This window comes from Argopecten irradians, chromosome 3 (genome assembly GCF_041381155.1).
Source record: "Argopecten irradians isolate NY chromosome 3, Ai_NY, whole genome shotgun sequence".
Taxonomy (NCBI): Eukaryota; Metazoa; Mollusca; class Bivalvia; order Pectinida; family Pectinidae; genus Argopecten; species Argopecten irradians.
The window spans coordinates 49,395,670-49,416,264 of NC_091136.1; the positions used below are offsets into that span (position 1 = coordinate 49,395,670).

A 20,595-nucleotide genomic window follows, 5' to 3' on the forward strand; every position below is an offset into this window, starting at 1 on the left:
CGGGGGGACAGTTGCCCCCCCCCCCCCCCCCCCCGCTTCCTACGCCCCGGCCATAATTTGAAGGTACATACTGCTTACAACACTCATTTTTTTCACTGAAATTGGTATTGTCTTTCCTTTCTTTCAATGTGTTGATCAGATTCTAGACTTGCCTTTTCAATAAAGTCTTCTCCAAATTAATCTTCTGTTGATCATGGGTAACTACTGTATCCCCTGTAAATTACCTTAGCTACGTACATATAATGACAACCATCACAGATGGCAGAGTGACCTGGAGCCTGCTCCGCCAAACTTTCCCTTCCTTTATCTAGTCTTTTCACATCTCTTCTGTTTTTCAGGTTCAAGAAACCATCTTTCTAATCGGGGTGGTGTTTCTTCATATGTCACATTCTCTCTCTTTGTTTGTTTGTATTTGGGTTTTTTTTGTTTTTTTTTACTAATACTGATAGCTGTTTCCAAGGACAATGTGGAATCAGTGTCACTGAATTAATTCATCACCATAACATACGGGGTTACATCAGTTTTCCCATCATCGTGATCTGTTTCCTCACCTTCTCTTTGTCGTTTACTTCATCAATTCCTAATCCTTACTACACGGATAACGATAAGGTTTGGCTTCAAGAATTTCACCCAGTTCATCAGAATACTTGCAAGCTTTGGACCTTTTCTGTCTATTTACATGTTTAATTTGCATTAACGGTATGATTTTTAAGTGTGTAAACCTTGCACTGCTCAGGGATTTTATCATACATATATCCTGTTTCAGTCAGTTTTGCTTCCGAAGTTTTGTATTTTTCCCATTGTTAACTTGCCTGTGTTCTAACTGCTGCTGTATACAATTTCGTATTTAGCTTCTTTCGATGCACTTCCCGACTTCTTTTTGGGTGAGATTTTCCTTGGAAGAACATCTTTATTATTGTGTGACGGTGCTAACAACTGATGATCTGATGTAAACCACATCTCATTATATATTTCAGATGATAAACACATACATAAATATTGCTGATCGTTTATATGACGAGATCTGCACAAATACATACCCCAAATACCTTTTGCATATATGCAAATATATTTTTGCTCTTTATCCTGACCAAGTGCAAATTTGCTTCTCCACATGTGTCAAAGCAACAACTAGTGGCTTTTTGCGGTCCTGGAATCGAGCTTTGAACACATCTCCTGAGAGAGATTACATATAATATAAAATGTCTGCAATCTGTCCAATTTGCAAATTATGGAACATATAATAAATGGTTAATTGATTAATTCTCAATTATGTAATAAATTTGTTTTCATCTAATGGTCAAATTTGCATTCATATAGCACATTACCAATATCTATTTTGATTTCATAACATCTGTATCTAAACATTTCCTTTGAGCAGTAATGTACCAGTAAAAAAATACAAGGTAAATAGGAAGTTCATGGCAGTATCTGATTTTATTAGAGATGGACATGTAGGTAGCTGATTACTATATACATTTGTACAGTATAAACAAATATGATAAAAGCATATATATAAAACATTAAAAACTACACTACAAAGGTTGAGACAATAATATAATATGTATGATATATCATGGGAATTGATGAAGATCTACCTCTGTGTAAGTACAGTATTACAAAGTCAGCTACAGAGGTATTATGGAATAATCTGTGGGACTGCGTGGCACTATGTGTACACATTTAACGAGGGAGACAATCATTCTTAACAAGTGGTACATAGTCAGAGACTACATACTGGACTTCATAATAATTGATTTACACTGAAGATGTAATGTACACTGATTAATTGACTATTACAAAATTGTAATGATAATTTAAAGATAATTGAATTTGCTGATGAAATAATTATTTACACTAGTTTAATGAAATTAGATTAAATAAAATATTATTACTTGTTTTCACAAGCAATTTGCTTATAATACATTATTCACAGATAAGTACATTGGATATTATGTCATGATCAATAAATTTAACTAAAAAATAATTGTTTGATCAAAGGATACTATTTCAACAGATGTTCTATGTGTTCTAGATAGTTGCCATTTTTATATACTTTTCAAAAATAGTGCAACCAGCAAAATAAATGTACAGTATAATGTATTAAAATTTTCTGGTAAGGACTGAATACCCAAACCAATGGCAAATTAAGTCTTCTGTTTACCCTCAAATCATTAAACAAGATTCGCAATCCTTGATCTGTATATCATACTGAAATCAACTGTACATCTGAACAATACATACACAAGGTCACTTATTGTAACATCATAAAAACATTTAAATGCCAGGGGTAGCAAAGATTTTAGTACAATCAACTTTTGATTTGAGCATGAGCATGAAAATCTTTTAACCCAAAAGAAACCACTTCTAAATTAATACAAGAAAAAAATTGCATACAAATCTTTCTCTTGTTAAATTTACCATATGGAAGGTTATAACCAACATAGAGAACAAAAACTTTCATCATTTTTCTTTTTTTTTTTAAATCACTTCTAAAACTTCTCATATCCCCAAATTCTCAAACTGGTAAATATCTGTATACCTAAGTTACATACCCCTTATAAAGACTAGAACTACAACTAAAATGATTCAATGTTATAAAATATAACAACATCAAAAAAAAGTCTTTGGGAAAGTTTTCTTGCAAAAATGTTGCAATATTTCCCATTCACAGCCGGTTGATGAATTACTTTTAAGTTAAAGCCTTTGTTACGAGCGTAGAACTTAAATATCATGCATACACAGATATATATACTTTAGACATTTATTCTTATCTAAGTTAAACTAACAAAAACTGTAAATACCGGTACATATAATTATTCTAGTCATTCTATAATTATCACATTCTGAGGTCAGTGAGGAAAACTCCAAATAAAACTTGTGTGTTATCCTATACTGCACCGCTAGAGATGTCCATAAACATCTAACACTACAAAGTATCTTACATCACTTTTAACATTGACAACTTACATTTCAACAATTACAAAAATAAACATGAATTAAAAGAATTAACAAATAATGAAAATTTAAAACATGCTGTTTAGTTTATAAAAAAGTCTCTACTCTGATTTTCTAACAGGAAAGCTGTAAGCTAGAAAGACACAATGCAAAGAAATGAAATAAATCAATGTATGCACCCATTCTGACAAGTGTAGATTGGCACCAAGGGGAGACAACTAATGTCCACAAAGGGACAACATTCTCTCTGTACCAAATGACATGTAGATACTGAGCTACTACAATATGCTGCCTATGACAGAATTATCCCAACACCTAGAGATAGTAAAAACAGAGGGAGAGAGAGAGTAGTGCAGTATTTTGCTACATGTAGATGTATTGCTATTATACATGTATCTGCATGATTTAAGTTTGAATATTATCCTAAGTTCACTACAATGTATCGTCACTGCCAGCACTACTTAAGAAATATTGTTATAATATTTACCCTACAGCACAGTAAACAAGATTTGTCTTTCTTTATACAGCCCACATGAGATTCTACTAATGTTATATTTTGATATGATAAATATTCTCCCAAACTACAATGTATATCTCCTAAATTTTATCCTTTTAGTTCTCTAGAGAGATAACGTTTAGCAATTCTAGTTGAAGACATCATGGGCTATAATTATACACCCCTGACAGCACTTGAACAAATCCATAACTTCTGGATGAACATGCACAGGGATTGATTCGATGACAACTTATCAGTACACTCTGTGGTCACGTCGCTGAGGTGAAACGGATCGTGCACGTGCACGTGCTGCCTTGCGCCGGGCTCGTTCCCTTGACCTTCCAATGGTAGACTGAGTGGGTATGGGTATGGTTCTGGTACGACACTCCTCAAAGCCAGTCAGATACCCATCCTCCATTTCAGCCAAAGCTTCCTCCATACTCATTGTTGTGAAGGTGTGATTGTGGTGAGCCTGAATCAACTTCTCCAAGCGTGAGATGATCTCGTAGTCGGGTACAGCCAGAGTACTCAGATCCAGTCCCAGCATTCGGGATACAACACCACGGAAGTCAAGCAACTGGAAGATAAAAAGTTCACTAAAGCAAACTGATTGTGTGTAAATCAATTATCACAAGAATTTCAATTTGTATGCAACTGTGTGCTATGCTTTGATAATACTTAAATATTGTTAGTTTGTCACGTCTATGAGCTGTTATAACCTACCTGTTTCTCTCTGTTCTGTATAGCTATCAGAGCATTCTTTGTTGTCTTCAGCTCACTAGAGAGTGCATGTACTGCGTTGTCTGCGATAACCCTCTTTTCCTGTGACTCACTCTCCTGAATATCAACAGAACTTTTCAGCTTGGAGATTTTGTGTGCCTGTCTTGATCTCAATTTCTCTAGTTCCTCCACCTGTGCACACAACTCCTCAATCTCCTTCCTCTGTTCAAGGGTACGAATCTGCAGCAGAAAATGGAAGGTGAGATTTCATACAAACAATCTTTATCATATATTTTAAGTCAGACAGATATATAAAATTTTGAGCTCTTTCCTCTGGGTATAGTTCTTGATTTTTTTTTCTTACCTTCATCTCGCTTGACCCAAGTAAATTAGCCTTAAGGTTGGTGATTTCGTGTCGAAGGTCTTGGTTCTGTAGTTTGTACTTCTCCACAACCTTTTCCAGTTTTCGTACTCGGTATGTCTCTCCATCACGTTCCTTCTCAATTTCTGTCTTTCCCAAGACCCTCTCTTCTAGACCAGTGATCTTTTTCCTCAGGAGGTCGACGTGAAGGTCTTTGCTCTCTAATTGTTCTTTGAGAGATTTGATTTTGCGTTGTAGGTTATAGATATGTGTAGACTTGTCAATCAGGGCATCTTTTTCCATCTTGACTAGTTGGTCAGCTCGGGCCATCAAAGCTTCAATAGTCATGTCTAATCCTAAGTCCACTGAAATGCGTTCCATTTTCATGACCTCAGCCAGTTGTTGCAGACATCTCATGTACTACAGAGTGAAAAAAACTTACATCAGAATTTTAACATGTAACTTTAAAAAGCAGAGAGAAATATTTCAAGATTTGAATGATAGCAAATCTACATATCTTTATTGAATATATTGAACTTAAGAGCTATGATCAGATGTATATATGTATAGTTAATTCTGAAATGGCACTGTACACTTATGTTTTCCAAATGTTTGTGGCATGTTTTTGTCAAGATTACATCTGGTTATGTCTAGATTTCACTTGTCTCAAAAATAATTAATAAATGAATGATTGTTTAAACGTAGTGTCAAATTAAATGTGATAGAAGTGGCACTAAACTTTTGATTCTGAAGAGATTGTAATGTGATTCTCACCTTTTCCTTGTCGCCCCTCAAGCCATCTCTGAGAACATCCCCAGCGGTAAGCTCTCCTTCAGCACTGCGTAGACGTGAGTCATATTCTGCTAGATCTGTCTCAGCCTTGCGAGCCCTGGCGGCAGCAGACTTGTGAAGTTCATACTGACTTTCAAGTTGTTGTGTCAAAGTCTTCACACGCTCCTGGAGTGACTCGTTTCTCTACAATTTGAAGGTCAAATGGACATTAATCACTATTGTTACAGAATTACGTATCTATATAAATAATAAACACAATATACTATCCTACTAAAATCACATTGTAATATTTACTGCCATTATTTGGATGGCAATAATTTGTTAGATTATTTGATAAGAAAGTCCTTACACTGATGAATTCACAGTTTTCCTGTATGAGGGTATTGATGCGTCCTATAATGGCCTCCTCTGACATATCTAGTCTGAAGTCGGCTGTACTCAAAATGGCGGCCAGCTTTTCTTTCAGTGTCGTTAGCTGTGTAGTGACCACATGTACATCATGGTGATGGGTGCGGTATTCACGATCAAGGGAGGTAATTCTGGAGTCGCGTAGTTCCAACTCCCTTCTTGTGGCCTCTACAGACTTATGACTAGCCTCTAGGCGTTCCTTCAGTAATTCTATCTCTCTTTCTAAACCATGTCTTGAATTTACAGCATCATCTCTCTCCTATACAAACACGAAAAGGGGAAAAAAATAGCATCCCACCAATTTATATCTCTACAATTCACATATGTGGTTCTGGGTAAAATTTACTGTAAAGGAAATCTTATTCAATTTGCATTCTGCGCAAGTCTACACTGTATTATTATAAAATTGATTTGAAAAATAATAAAACATTTAGTATTTAACAGCTGTGAACGTAAGTTGTTTAATTGTAACGTTATGTGTAAATATAATAATGATCGGAGATACTTAGATAAGAAGGAAGTTTATTTTTGTCCTCCTACAAGCTTCAACTGAAAATAAAGTCTAGAAAGCAATGACAATACACCTTACATTGTTTACAAGACTAACAAGACTGACATATATAACTACTGGTTATTTCAGTTTAACTTACCATTCTGATAGCTTCTATTTCTGATGTGTATCTGGTGGCGATCTTTTGTTCCTTGCCCACTTCTGACACCAGCCTCATTATGGTTTCCCTGCTGGCTTTTGTTTCGAGCTCTGTGCTGTTCAGACATTCGCTCATGGTCACAATTTTTCCCTTGAGTAAAGCATTTTCTTGAACAAGATCTGTTAACTGAAGTAAATAATACCAAAATGATATCAATTTTATTGAAAAACATTTTCCGTTTTTTTTTTTTTTTTTTTGACATCATCAATTTTTAAACATGCAAGGATATTGAAGTTCTCAATAAAAATGCAACAAATAAAAAATTATGATGTACATTTTGTCTATGGCAAATAGATAGTATGATAATATCTATATTTTATAAGTCTACCCAAATAAGTACATGTAAAAAGTAGACTAGCTGTAATACTGTTTCTTCTGCCTGACTCATCAATATTAGATGAAATCATTAATCTTACTCGTCTAAGGATGTCCTCAGGACACAGTGTAGACCCTCCCTGTATACTCTCCACCTGAAGCAGGCCTGTGATCTGTATAAGTAACTCATCATAGCGTTTTGTTGCTGACTGACATTTTACTTCAGCAGCCTCACGGTCATCCAAGTGAGTTCTAAAGATTAAAATTTAGATTGCATAAAGTATTTACAAGCATTAATTTAAGTTTGAAGTAAATACTGTCAGGCCAGTGTTTTGTTTTATTAATTAGTCAATTTCTTAGCATATCCAGTCTAATGTTTAATGACTTTGGTAGGTTGATTAACACCCTATTCACAGCCAGGGCCATTTAAGGACGGCCTTTCATGAATAAAAGACATTAATGGGTGTATAAAAACATTATCTTAACAATGTTTGGTTGTGTTCACATTTATTTAGTGAGTTCCTACATAAAGAGGAGTGAGTGTATACCAGAATATGTCAACTAATTGGATTGAATCAGGTTATAATGATTTTATTATAGATAAATATATTTACCTCAAACGAGACTCCAGCTCTAAGATCTTTTCTTGTCCTTCCCGAATCTGCTGTTGGAGGGCAGAAACAGTAAATTCACTGCGTCCTACAACACTCTCATAACTGCCTGCTTTTCCTTCAAGCTCCATGATCTGTTGGCGATGAGATTCGAGAAGCGAGGTGAGACGATGCTCACTTTCCTTACTCGTATCATATAAGGTCTTCAGCTCCTTTATTTTAATGTCCTTGGCTTCTAGTTCTGTCTTTAACTCAGCAATCTATATAAAGAAAGGTTTTCAATATATATATCAATTATTTTTTATAATTTTAGTAAACAAAAGCTTACTACCAGTACCTTGTACATATACCATAATAAAAAATTCCTGAAATAAATTAGTTTTGAACTTGGTTGGTCATATTTTATTCTGTAATGAATACATATAGGCCTATATGGTTGTGGAGCAACATTTGGAATGAAAGATCATATTGATCGTACCCAAACATAGCATGAATACTTCATAACTTTTTTATGGATCAATCAAAAATCTAATTAGAAACATTTAATCACACAAATATTCCAGCTATGCATGTACACGTAAGTGTATATATATCATGATTCAACAAATGAAAAGTGTGTTGTATAATTCTGTAATTGTTTAGGTTATAAATATAGACTAACAGTATTTTTAAACAAAGGAATGTTTAACTAAAAAAATATTAAGATCTTGTGTATGTAAATGTATTCATGTACATGTATACTGAAAAATTCAAACAAACCACAAAGTCTTTGTTCAGCATTTGTGTAACTCGGACAAACGATGCATGTCAATGACATTTGAAATTCTGTTTTATATAGCATTATAATTATTTATGATATTGATTTTCACTTAATACTATCTTATTTTGTATTAAAAGTGGTTTTTATAGACATACTTGACTGTATGTTATATAGAGAGTATATGTAAAGGGAAACAACTCTTTCTGAGTATAAAACATTAATAATTTATCTACTTTAGTCTATAATTATCCCATTAATTAGACAGTGATGATAGTGTGCAATATCCGATAACCTGGTGTACAAGTCTACAGTGACCAGATACTGACAATATAATTTACTGGTATTGATCTAACTATTGATTTATATAGGATATGTTTGTTGATGTGGACAGATTACCATAGCAACACACACACTATAATTCCCCTGTCACCGCTTCACACTTAATATATATCACATTGTGACTTCAGTCTGTTATAAATGTGCCATGCTCTCACATCATGTACATTGTCTATATTGGTACACATGTTTTTCTGGTTTTCAAATTAGAATTGGACATGTACTATCAATTAATATTGATAAATAATGTTGTTAATGTAGTGTCAGGGGCTTGAGAAACTTATGGGGAATTTAGACCATTGAATAAATCACATTTATAGCAATCTGATTTTAATTGCGGTCTCTCTAATTGTTTTTTTCTTTTAATTGCAAGGTTGTAAAACTAGTAATACATAAGTCATTACTTACATTGACTTGTAATTTTTCATTTTTGACTTGCAGAGTTGCAACTTCACTTCGAGCAGTATCTACTGCGTGTCTGTCACCCATAAATATGGCATCATGCTGAAAGAAAATAAGATATACATTCTATAATAACTGTATATCAAACTATAAATACATGTGTGCTACTTAGATTTAGGTTAAAGTTGAATTGTTGATTATGTACATAATAAATATCTCAAAAAATATCACTGGTTCCATATTTACTTACTCTGTATGCATCAGCCCCTGACCGTACTGTTACTTTTTGAGCGGAATCAATGCTGTAAAATACAAAATAGCATTGCGAAAATGATTGATAATAAAAATGAGAAAAGGTTTTTTTTAATAAATCGATCAACATTTATAAACATAGTTTTAATTCACATTTTAAAATTAACATGACAGAAATTGTACCTTTAACTGTCTTAATTTATTCTTAATGCTGCAACAAAGTAATTAGATAAAACTATTTGTTTGATGTCCTCACCTAACAAGCTGCTGGATCAAGGCATCCTTTTTCCTCAGTTCTTCTTTGAAAGCTTTTACCTGATCTGTCAGCTATAGGAGAAAACAACAATGACTATTTAATTAATATTAATGGTCTCTTAAACACTTAAATGTCATACAAATTATGGATTTAGGTACAAATAAATGAAATACAATTCATGTTCTAATGAGAAAGCTGTAATAACAAAATTCAGAAGGAATAAACACCAGTGTTCTAATGCAAAGTGTCAGATTATAGTATTAGAGATTTTTTAAATTTATTTCAAAAACCATTTTAACTTACATAACATCCATTATCGTTTTTACCATTTATATGTGGCTACTTAAGCAACCAATGATAATCACATCAAGATGAGAATAATTAGACTTCATCATCTACACAAATTGTAATCAATCTGTGATAAATTGGCATGTGGACCACTCAGAGCGATAGCTATGATGTCCTAGAAGAGGAATGCTTGTAGTAGAATGTTGCATGTGGAAGCAGTAATCTGATGGTCGTCTGGGATTTTTTACCCTTCAAAATATCCCAAAATTCCATAGACTACCTTGATCAAGATTGAAGTGTACCAAGATCATAGTGTTGTTGACTTGTGCTCATTTAGGTCCTGACATCAGGATGATTTGTTGATAGGTATTGACTGATTGTAACACCAGTCAAGAAGATTCAAGAGGATTTGCGTTATTGTAATATTCTTAATAGAAAAAGCTTTTACAGATTAAATTTTCACAAACAGGTAAAATATAATTCACCACTTTAAGGAATTTACCCCAATAGTGTTCTTTATACTCTAACAGATATTACAGATAACAACTGTTTATTATCTTATGAATGTTCATATTAGGGTGGATATACTGTAGTTTGTCTTACATATAAATAATTAAGGGACAGTCACAAGAATTACCCATCTTCACTCTTCAGTCATTTGACCCATTCTACACACTTACAAAATGTATTCCCTTATCATTATAATATTTAAAAAGGATTTTCTTTTCATGAAATGAGTTTGACTGTTTCTCACTGTTTTTCTTCATTATGCTCATAGGTATTAAACTCGTCTTATAATGTATGTAAATATTTAATCTATTGACATCTTTGTCAGATGAGTTTAGTACCTATATTATGCTTTGAAATAAACAAACTGCAAACTAAAAAAACAAACAAACAAAAAAAAAAAAGAAAAAATAGTATGATTTGTCATAACATTCTGAAGGTATACAAAAATGTGCATGAAGAAAAATGACCAAGTTGAAACTTAATCTATCTATACGTTTGCAAAATAATTGATAATAATAAAGTAATATAATATTTGTGATATAACATTTTGAAACTTACATGCACCATAATCAAATTTTGATCTTACCATAAACACCACATAGAGTGCATATACATTAATAAAATTTAATGTAAAGTTCAGTAAGCCTATTACCCTACCATTTCGTATACAACATACATTGCATGTAGATCATGAGATGTGTATTATATTGGTTTTAGTCCGATATATACCTATATCACTAATATACCACTAATTTTACACATGCAAGTTTAACAAGGACAAATCAAAAGCGTCATTGTATTTCGATACACAGATTCCTTTGTATGAAAGTTACCTGTAGAACACAAGTAGCCATTGAAATGACACCATTACCTTATACCTATAGCAATGTGCTAGTCTAAGCAGATCTTCAAAACGGCGGCATTTCACTCAAATAAATCATTTTAAATGGGAAGGATTTGAACTTACATCAGAAACTGCCCTTCTATGTGATGGAGATGGAGGTCGAGGATTCAATATCGACTCCGTATTATATGTGGTAGTGGCGATGGGGGAAGAATACCGGTGTAAGACATCTGTTTCCACTGTAGTTATCCGGTGTGGTGAGCTGGACGACTGGGACTCCAATATTCCTGTTCTACGTATCGTTGGCAGTCCATTTTGTTCTGGATCCCGTAAATAACTTGCCATTTTGGTGATAAACTGTCTCTTTTAAGATTTTGGTCTGTATGGTTTTGCTTTCATACGATATTCATACCTTTCTATCTAGCACACTGTCATTCCGCTGTTTTCATTGCGCTTAGCAACATGGAAACTATCACAACAACATAAACAGGAACAAGCACCTGTGGCGAGAGCGAGACTTTGAGCGAGATTTTGTAGAAGGTGAAGGTCAAAGAGCATACGTGACCCCCCCAGTTCCGGTACTTTTGAAGGACAGACCATTCACAATGTTGAGGATTATTCAGAAAGGTCGTGTTCAGCAGGTAATAAGAATTGAATACCCCTTATCTTTGTACTTAGTTTTGTAGATATTATTTGTTTGTCGTATTAATGTATGTTTCTGTTGAATAGCTAAAAAAAAAATCACTGGCCAACTGCAACACTACACTCGGTTGGCTACAACGCGCAGTCCATCGATACTAGTCTTTACTATAGTCATGTAGACAAGTCGACAATGTGATGTGTGTCCTATCTTTACTATAGACATGTAGATAAGTAGACAATGTGGTGTGTGTCCTATTTCCACCGCTGACAAATTGTGTTTTTACACTATCAAAAACAGGTGCAGACGATTAAGTACTTTTCATCAGTTACAAAAGTTACTTTTTTGTGTTAATTAGACATATATATACACGATTAAACACCAATTATTGTTCAAGTGATATAATTTATGCTCAGTCGGCGGTGGAGCATCTTTAAAGCTTAGACCTAAGATCAGAATTATAGATGCGTCATCCTTATACCATAAATATATTTGAATATGCTTTGTATTCTTTATATAGTATGAATAATGGCAAGTGTCCTTTGGTGCCTTTAAGGCGACTAAGAGAACAAGGCCAATAACAACCATGCACTCGATCACCGTCGTGGAAAAAATCGGTCTAGGGGATATTCAACGAAACACATACAGATACAGCTCGCCTTCTAACAGGTTGGGGACACTCCTGTAAATGCAGGATAGTCCTGCATTTGAGTAGGCCGCCTAGCAGTCTTAGCTAGTGTAGACTAACCTGACCAGTGCTCGAACAGGACAGTGCTCGAACACCTAATGACCTATTTTAGTTTTTGCTTCTCATTCCTAAAATCAGTCGATTCTTTTGTTCATTATTGTGCATGATAATTATCAGGTCGGGGAAAACCACCAACTTGCGTATTATACACTAAGAAGAGTATGATAGCCTAATTGGAGTATGGAATCCTGCATTTGCGTACCTAAATGACCCCTCCAATGCAGGACTGTTGCTCAAATGCAGGATTATTTATCCTGCATATAAGGGAGTTTCCCCAACCTCAGGGCATCCATTAACCCGAGACCTCGGGTCATTGACGTAGCAAAATTTATTTTGACGCACGATCTTTGCATGCCGTGCGTCAATCTGACGCTTCACATTTTTACCACCACTGCTCATCAGAGTTGTGTATGTGTGTATTATGTGATGCCCAACCCCTAATAAGGTGTATATTAGTTAGGGTCAGTGACACTAATTGGTAGAACACCCCACGCCAATTAAAAGATTCACTCAACTGTGACATAGTCCGACTGTAATCTGCTAATTGGAGCACAGGTAAAGAAGTCGCACCTCTAACGAGTACCTACCTACCTCTGGTCCGCTAAAACTGCACATTCTTATCAGCAATCACATTTTAATCAAAGCTATATTAGATGCCCATTTCATGAAGTTAATGTTTCATATCTGGTAAGCAGGCATACAACAGAGATGAGATCGTAAATAGGCCTACTTTGATGCATGCTGCAGTAGCCATTTCGTTGTTAACCTGAATAACCCTACATGTACATTACCCACAAACCATCAGTGTTGGAGTGTGAGAAGCGTAAATTGTTCCTGTTACCCTTTCTAATTTGTTTCTGGCGGCAAATATGAATAGAGGATTGTCGTGGAAGAGAAACACAATAAATAAAACATTGTATTTATTTTTAAAGATGCTCCACCGCTGACAAATGGTATTTTTTCACTATGAAAAGCAGGAGCAGACAATTTAGTATTTCTCTTCAGTTACGAAAGTTACTTACTTCTCACCATTACCACCATTGAAAAGTTTGAGCTTCTAATTTTACTTCAAGTTAAAAATATAAAAAATTATTAATTGCATCCCAAAAAAATTCCGTGGCACTATATCCTATATGGAATGAAGTAATGATTGCGCATGCACCAAAGCCGAAATAAATTATTTATATTATTTTTGTGTTAATTAGGCATATGTATACACGATTAAACACCAAATATTGTTCAAGTGATGAATATCATTTATGGTCTGTCGGCGGTGGAGCATTTTTAAAAGATCGTTTTAGAAATACAGCTGAATTAATCATTTTTATTTCAAACAAAAAATAACTATCACTAAAAATTAAAAATAATGATTTATAAAACAGCATTATCATCTTCTTTTTTTTTTTTTTTTTTTTTGTAAAAAAATGACCTTTTTTATAAAATAATGATATTGATTAAATAATATATTTATGATCAGAAGCTCAAATACGTCCTTTAAATTTTCAAGAAGTTAGATAATTAAATATAATTAAAATACTAATATGAATATGTAGTTAAATCAATATTTTACATAATTATTATCATCTTTTCTTTACTTATTCTAAAGAAACATAATAAGTGTACTTTGTTTTAAACATTATCAATGTTATTGGTTATAAAATTTAATATTAAATATAATTGACTTTTAACGCGATTAATGATTGACCCTTAAGTTTAATATTTTGACCCTCAGAAATTTGATTTGACCCTCAGGATTTCAGAGCCAAGGGTCACTGACTCTTGAGATTTTGATCCTACTGGATGCACTGCCAACCTGTTCAAAGAGCGCAGCTCATTTAAGTAGATGGATAGATCTAGTAATTTAAGTATTGTTTCTTTTAGAGTAAACAGAAACATACAATTGTATATATGCATATGTATGTTTCTGGTCTAAACTATATTCTTCATCTATCATATGTAGTTTGCGTCCGATTACATGTTACGTACACTACAGAGGTTTCTAAATGTTCAGCATTTCATGATTATCAATTTTGGACTGGGAAATAATATATGCTTCTGGTTAAACACGACTTGTAACTTGTTTGTGTTACCAATAAAAAAGAATAATCAGAAATACTTTCTTCTTCAACAAAATAATAAACATCATATGGGTTTTAATGGTACCTTTAATAAAATTTTCTTGAAATTGCAGAACAAATTGTAGAACTTGAAACTGCGCTCTGTTTCTTTTGATATGTTTGAAATAGATCTCCTAAAGACCTTTATTTAGTTTTTGTGAAATAGATTATGACTTGCAGGGTAACAAAAAACCTTGACGTCAATATATTCTTATAGTTTATCACTGCTGTAATTTATATGCATATGCAACATTAAATATAAATAGGAAAATTATATACAATTTAGGGTGATCAAGTGGTGTAGTGGTTAAGCCACTCGCCTTTCACCTAACTGGCAGGGGTTCGATCCTCAGCATGGACGTGAAAAGGTAAGGGGTCACCTGCCCGATCACATGGGTTTTCTCCATGCACTCCGGTTTCCTCCCACATCTTTCGCACACTTATATTTATATTAATTACATGTGGGCCATCAAGAGGATTTTTGAAAGTTGAGGATGAAGATAGTATTTTGTATGTAAGAATCGATCTAAGATCTAGAGTTCAGGGGGGATGGGGATGGTAGCAGTGTGAATGATAATAACCTATATATAGTTATCATGATGTTAGTTTTATTATTAACTGTATGCACAAATAATTGACCTGTATATATGTAGAGGGGAAGATACAGCAATATACCTAATTGGAATCAGAGAATATAGTCATTTTGTAATGATGATCAGAGATAGAAACTAACTTTTTCAATAAACTAGTCCAAAGGACTAGTAAGTAGTAAGTTTGGACTAGTAAGAAATATATTTAGATAGTCCTGTGTCATTAGTATTAGTCCTGAGGCCAAAGACCTCAGTTGAATCGCAAAGTGATGAACTGCGAATCGCGAAGCGATTCACCAGGGGGTAGGTGCGGAAGGGGGGCTGATATGATAATATAACTAGTCCAGGGGACTATCATGATCAGATAGACAGAATTGACTAGTCCTTCAGATTTTTAACTAGTCTCAGACTAACGGACTAGCGTTAGTTTCTGTCCCTGATGATATTGAAGACAAATTCCATTTCGTTATAAAATGTAGGTGTATGAAGATTTAAGATCAAAATTTTAAAAATCATATTATGTCAGAAATCCTAGCATATTAAAGTAAATTAAATTATTTGAAAGTAGTAGCTATATTCAAAATGTAATTACTTTGTGTGTCCATTATGATATATATTCATTGAAAATGAAATTCGAAGCAGTAGCTATGTTCAAAATCTACTACTGGATGTATGCATTCTGATATACAATGTGTATTTTTAGGTCATCTGACCCGAAGGGCTATAGTCGTCATGTTTCGTCCGTCATCGTCCGCCGTGCGTTAACTTTTCACATTTTGAACTTCTTCTCCAGTTCTACCAGTACGATTTGGCTGAAACTTGCATAAAATGATCCTGACATGGTCCCGACAAAGTGTTGTTATTTTCAGGTCGATCCGAAATCCAAGATGGCCGCATCAGCCCCCATCTTGACAACGCATTTTGAACTTCTTCTCAAGTTCTACAGGTGCGATTTGGCTGAAACTTGCATGAAATGATCTTGACATGGTCCAGACAAAGTGTTGTTGGGTTGATCCGAAATCCAAGATGGCCGCCACCGCTACCATGACACTATATCTAATTTATTTCCTATATGATTATTGCCAAGGTAGACAGATGACCGTTAAGGCCCTTAGGCCTCTTGTATTAATTAAAATACATGTAATACTTTTAATATCAAGTGTTTTTTCTCTTAACATAAAGTACAAACCCATTAAACTTATGCCTATAGCCTTACCTGTTAGTATTATCTCCTATTGTTCTATCTTTCACACCTAGTCTCACTTGGCCAACAGAATACCTTACCTGTATAGTACCTAAAAATTCAGAATGTTGTCTAAGTGAGAAGACACCCTTTCATATTGGTATGGTTCGCCTGTTGTGTACTTCGGTGAGTGACAGCTCAAGTGTTGATGTTTCGTCTGCTATTTGATCGGTCAATTATCGCTTGTAAATTATTTAAACATTTTGTTTGAATCCATAATTAGTGTATATTATGTTTCATTTTTCAAACCACTTTGATGATACACAGTATGTATTTGCTGTAATATCTGCGACTACAGTGATCAATTAGGCTACCTTTGTGTTGTATTTTAAAAGACAGATTATATATAATTACCCTTCGATTTGAAAAGGATTTTTTACAAGATCATGCAGTACATAAATCATATTTTAAAAATAAATGATAAATTCAATATGTTCTCTTACTAAAAATTGACCTAATGAATCTTTTGAGTCTATCTTGTTTTGAAATGGAATGACATTGAAGAATTAATTAAATCGATAAGAGTAGCTATAAAAATGATAGCGGGAGTACACCACCTAAATAAGCAACATGTTAAATACAAATGTGTAACTGTTTTACATAAAGATTTTAAATAAATGATTTTTTTATGAAATAATTAATGAAATGTTTGTCATAACAACCAAACAACAAAGGTTGTCATAATTTAAAACTTTTTTTTCCCCAATTGAATGATACTACTGAAATAAATCATACAGGAATGCGCTATAACGAGGATTCACATATATATTGAAACTCACTGATTTTGTCTGGGACTCACTGTTTTTTTCTGGGACTTACCATTTTCAAAAGTGGTGATCGAGTCCAGGATTCACAAGAAAAAAATTAAATCCTACATAAATTGCTGATACCATGTTTCTTAATCGTGATTGATGGTTAGCTTGTAATTTGATTTTGATTTTGAAAGATTTTGAATCACTGGTCATTATGCTGAACATTCGAACTATTTCACCCAAACATTTAAGTTGTTAACTATATATATGTATATATATATAGCTGCAATAAGCAGTTTGGGAGCTTCTCCGGAAAGTATAGACTCTCTCAGAAATGCGAGACAACCTTGAGCTCACTTTGCAAAGAACTAAAAAGGACTGCAATGAGTCTAGGGTTACTTCAGAGGCATCGGGTAGATAAACTGCTCTTAAATTATATATATATTAAAATTTATAAACTAAAAGGTTGCATCCAGCATTCGAAATTAACATCTGTCCGTCTGCCCGAGACTGGCAACTTTGTAGTAGAGCAGACTATATTTGCCATGTAGCTGTTCTTTGACCGGCAACTTTTTGGTTCAGATAGAGTACTAAAGATATACAAAACAAAAATAGCAGGAGCATTGAAGAAAGGTTGAAGATGAAACTGTACTAAACACATATTCATATTTATTAATATTCTGGTTTTCAGTCAACTTTGTTGAGAACACACGTGTACGATTCAAAACCAAAAATGTGGATATTTTTTAGCTTTGTAAGAACCAGCAACTTTTAGGGTCAACAGGTCCTTAGGACCAGCTGGAAAAAATCCTTAAGGGAGAACACTGGTTGCATCTTATGTTAACTAGTGTAAAATAACATTACCATATTGCCAAGTTAGATATTGGAGGAAAATGGAATAGATTAAACACTCCCGAAAAAAACACTGACTGATTTACATAGGCATTTGAACCTGGTAGTTGCCTCATAGGAGATTCAAACTTGATCAGAGCTATTTTTCAAATACTATGTTCTGTGTTCAATACTGTATTTACATTTATATACACAATGTAGTTGTAAAAACTATGATTTGATGTGTTTCAGGGAGTCCGTGCTGTGACCAACTCCCTGTTTTCCACAAGCGCAAGGACTGCATCAGCTTCATTACCAGAAGTACCAAGTAGCAACAGTATGAAAGAGCTGGCTCAGGGAGCCAAGTTTGGCATGGTCCCAACTAAAGGAAGATATGCAGACTATGTTATTGGGGAGCAAAAACGTTGTTTGGTAAGTTTTACCTCTAAAACCGTATTGAATTGATAATAGCCTTTGGTGTTCATTACACATATAATTGAAAATTTATAGTTTTCATTCTTCAACTTTAACTAGTATGTATACATGTACAGGCATGGTGATATACATAATATGTTGTTCAATGATTTTATTGCTTTGAAAATACTCTGAAGTAACCATGTCAACAAAGTTTGCTGCTTTATTTATAATAACACAACAAATACAGATTCTTTTAGTTGATCAAACTGGTACCTTTCAGCCAAAACAAAAAATTTACAAAAAAACTCAAGTCGTCAGTGAGATACCTCCAGCATAATTAAATGTTCAGGAAAAAACAGTTAGAAATACGAAATAATTCAATGAATTTCTGGGGTAAGAAACTGGCACTATCTGTTAACTTAAAGATGCTCCACCGCTGACAAATAGTATTTTTTCACTATGAAAAGCAGGAGCAGACAATTTAGTATTTCTCTTCAGTTACGAAAGTTACTTACTTCTCACCATTACCACCATTGAAAAGTTTGAGCTTCTAATTTTACTTCAAGTTAAAAGTATAAAAAATAATTAATTGCATCCCAAAAAAATTCCGTGGCACTATATCCTATATGGAATGAAGTATTGATTGCGCGAGCACCAAAGGCAAAATAAATTATTTATATTATTTTTTGTGTTAATTAGACATGTATTTACACGATTAAACACCAATCATTGTTCAAATGATGTACATCATTTAAACTCTGGTTGGCGGCGGAGCATCTTTAATAGTTGATAAATAATTAAATATACAATATCCTTACAGAAATGGAAATGGGAAAACCCAGATGGTATGGTACATCAGATTACAAGTTTTGAAGAACGATTGATGTATGGACTTCTGACATTCATGATCGCCTTTTCTATCCTGGAATATTGGGGATCTACAGCTATGAAGACAAATGCCGTCAAATATAATTGGAAGTCTAGTAAGTTGTTTTAACATGCCATCTTGAAAACGAATGGTTACTATTGAAGGCATCACCTCTCATATATTAAAAAATAGCTTTTGTTATTATGAGGTTAAGAATCTTTCCGGTCATGAATAAGAGACAAAAGCTAGTCCAAAGGTCTCCTCTAATCCACCTCCTCTTTCCACAAGGAAATGTCAATACATGTACCTGGTTATAATCAATAAATATATATATATATATTGTTATAACTTCATATTTGATTATGCCTGTTGGAAAGACAGAGCCTAGAAAAATCAACTGAATCATCTCAGCTAAAATAAATGACTCCAAAGTTTGTATTAAAGGGTTTTTGATCTGTTACCATAAGGTGAACAACCAGGGACTTATGATCATTAAGGCCCTTGTATCTCTCACTACTTTACATAACAATTCATTCTGATGATATCGTTTTATTTCGTTTTCAGGCTAAAATACTGTTTGTTGAAGAGTAGTTGCAGCATCCAACCATCAAACTTCTAAAGGATGTTCTCAAGTGATACAACATCTGACAACTAGGAAAGGCAAATTTTCATATTTAAAATGAACTATTTAGTGTCAATTTGCCTTGTATTGTTTTGTGTTTTCCTGTAAATTTGCAGAATAATTAAAACTATTGTGACATATTATAACTGTTGTTTGTGATTTGCTTATACAAGTTTTATAATATATGTTAGCCATTTACACATACATGCACATACATAAATGAAAAAAATGTGTATTGTAGTAGAATTGGACTTGATCGATCATCTAGTGTTCAGGAGGTCCCGGGTTCGAATCCTGGTCTGGCCTCTCTCCTGATGCAGTATAATAAAGACCCTTCTAAACGTACAAATTAATGGCGTCTTGGTAACAAGTGTTAGTGGGAGTTATTTCCCTTGGATCACATTAAAATAAAATAAGTGATTGAAATGTTCGATGGCCTTGAAGAGACAAGTTATGAAAAAGACAATTTTCTTTACTGCTTTGTAAATGGACGGCTCATTGCGACTTCTTAATTATGTTACAATAGTTGTGGCAGAAATGTCACTAAGAGCCCATGTGTGTTTATTGAGGACGTCGTGGTATCCGACGTGTTGCTCCTATGCTTCAGGACGCCTATAGCTAGTGACATTTCTACGGCATGTTACAAGCTGTATCATAGATATACCAACTTAAAGATAAATTATCTTTCTGTCGATTTAGAAAATTTACATTTGCATCAGTTCACATTGATTTATCAAGATCTTAGTCA

At 33.8% G+C, this 20,595-nt stretch overlaps 2 protein-coding genes across 2 annotated transcripts; one reads left to right on the forward strand and one right to left on the reverse strand.

The window, feature by feature from the left end:
- Nucleotides 1–1,418: 1,418 nt before the first annotated feature.
- Nucleotides 1,419–11,506, reverse strand: LOC138318925 (coiled-coil domain-containing protein 170-like). The gene is made up of 12 exons (XM_069261740.1): nucleotides 11,143–11,506; nucleotides 9,378–9,448; nucleotides 9,120–9,171; nucleotides 8,876–8,971; nucleotides 7,375–7,631; nucleotides 6,862–7,012; nucleotides 6,386–6,571; nucleotides 5,677–5,994; nucleotides 5,310–5,510; nucleotides 4,539–4,955; nucleotides 4,178–4,414; nucleotides 1,419–4,031 (listed from the first exon to the last, which is right to left on the reverse strand). Exons 1-12 carry the CDS (start codon nucleotides 11,362–11,364, stop codon nucleotides 3,708–3,710), a joined length of 2,532 nt encoding a protein of 843 aa, XP_069117841.1. The 5' UTR covers nucleotides 11,365–11,506; the 3' UTR covers nucleotides 1,419–3,707.
- A 1-nt stretch (nucleotide 11,507) lies between these two features.
- LOC138318927 (uncharacterized) lies at nucleotides 11,508–19,993 on the forward strand. The gene is made up of 4 exons (XM_069261741.1): nucleotides 11,508–11,660; nucleotides 18,193–18,372; nucleotides 19,178–19,340; nucleotides 19,790–19,993. Exons 1-4 carry the CDS (start codon nucleotides 11,625–11,627, stop codon nucleotides 19,792–19,794), a joined length of 384 nt encoding a protein of 127 aa, XP_069117842.1. The 5' UTR covers nucleotides 11,508–11,624; the 3' UTR covers nucleotides 19,795–19,993.
- Nucleotides 19,994–20,595: the final 602 nt, after the last annotated feature.

Coding starts and splice junctions, on each gene's coding strand:
- LOC138318925 (XM_069261740.1), bottom strand. CDS start 11,364: ATGGCAAGTTATTTACGGGATCCAGAACAAAATGGACTGCCAACGATA. Junction 4,415..4,538: donor TTGGGTCAAGCGAGATGAAG/GTAAGAAAAAAA, acceptor TTTCTGCTGCAG/ATTCGTACCCTTGAACAGAG. Junction 4,032..4,177: donor TACAGAACAGAGAGAAACAG/GTAGGTTATAAC, acceptor TTTATCTTCCAG/TTGCTTGACTTCCGTGGTGT.
- LOC138318927 (XM_069261741.1), top strand. CDS start 11,625: ATGTTGAGGATTATTCAGAAAGGTCGTGTTCAGCAG. Junction 11,661..18,192: donor AGAAAGGTCGTGTTCAGCAG/GTAATAAGAATT, acceptor GATGTGTTTCAG/GGAGTCCGTGCTGTGACCAA. Junction 18,373..19,177: donor GGGAGCAAAAACGTTGTTTG/GTAAGTTTTACC, acceptor ATATCCTTACAG/AAATGGAAATGGGAAAACCC.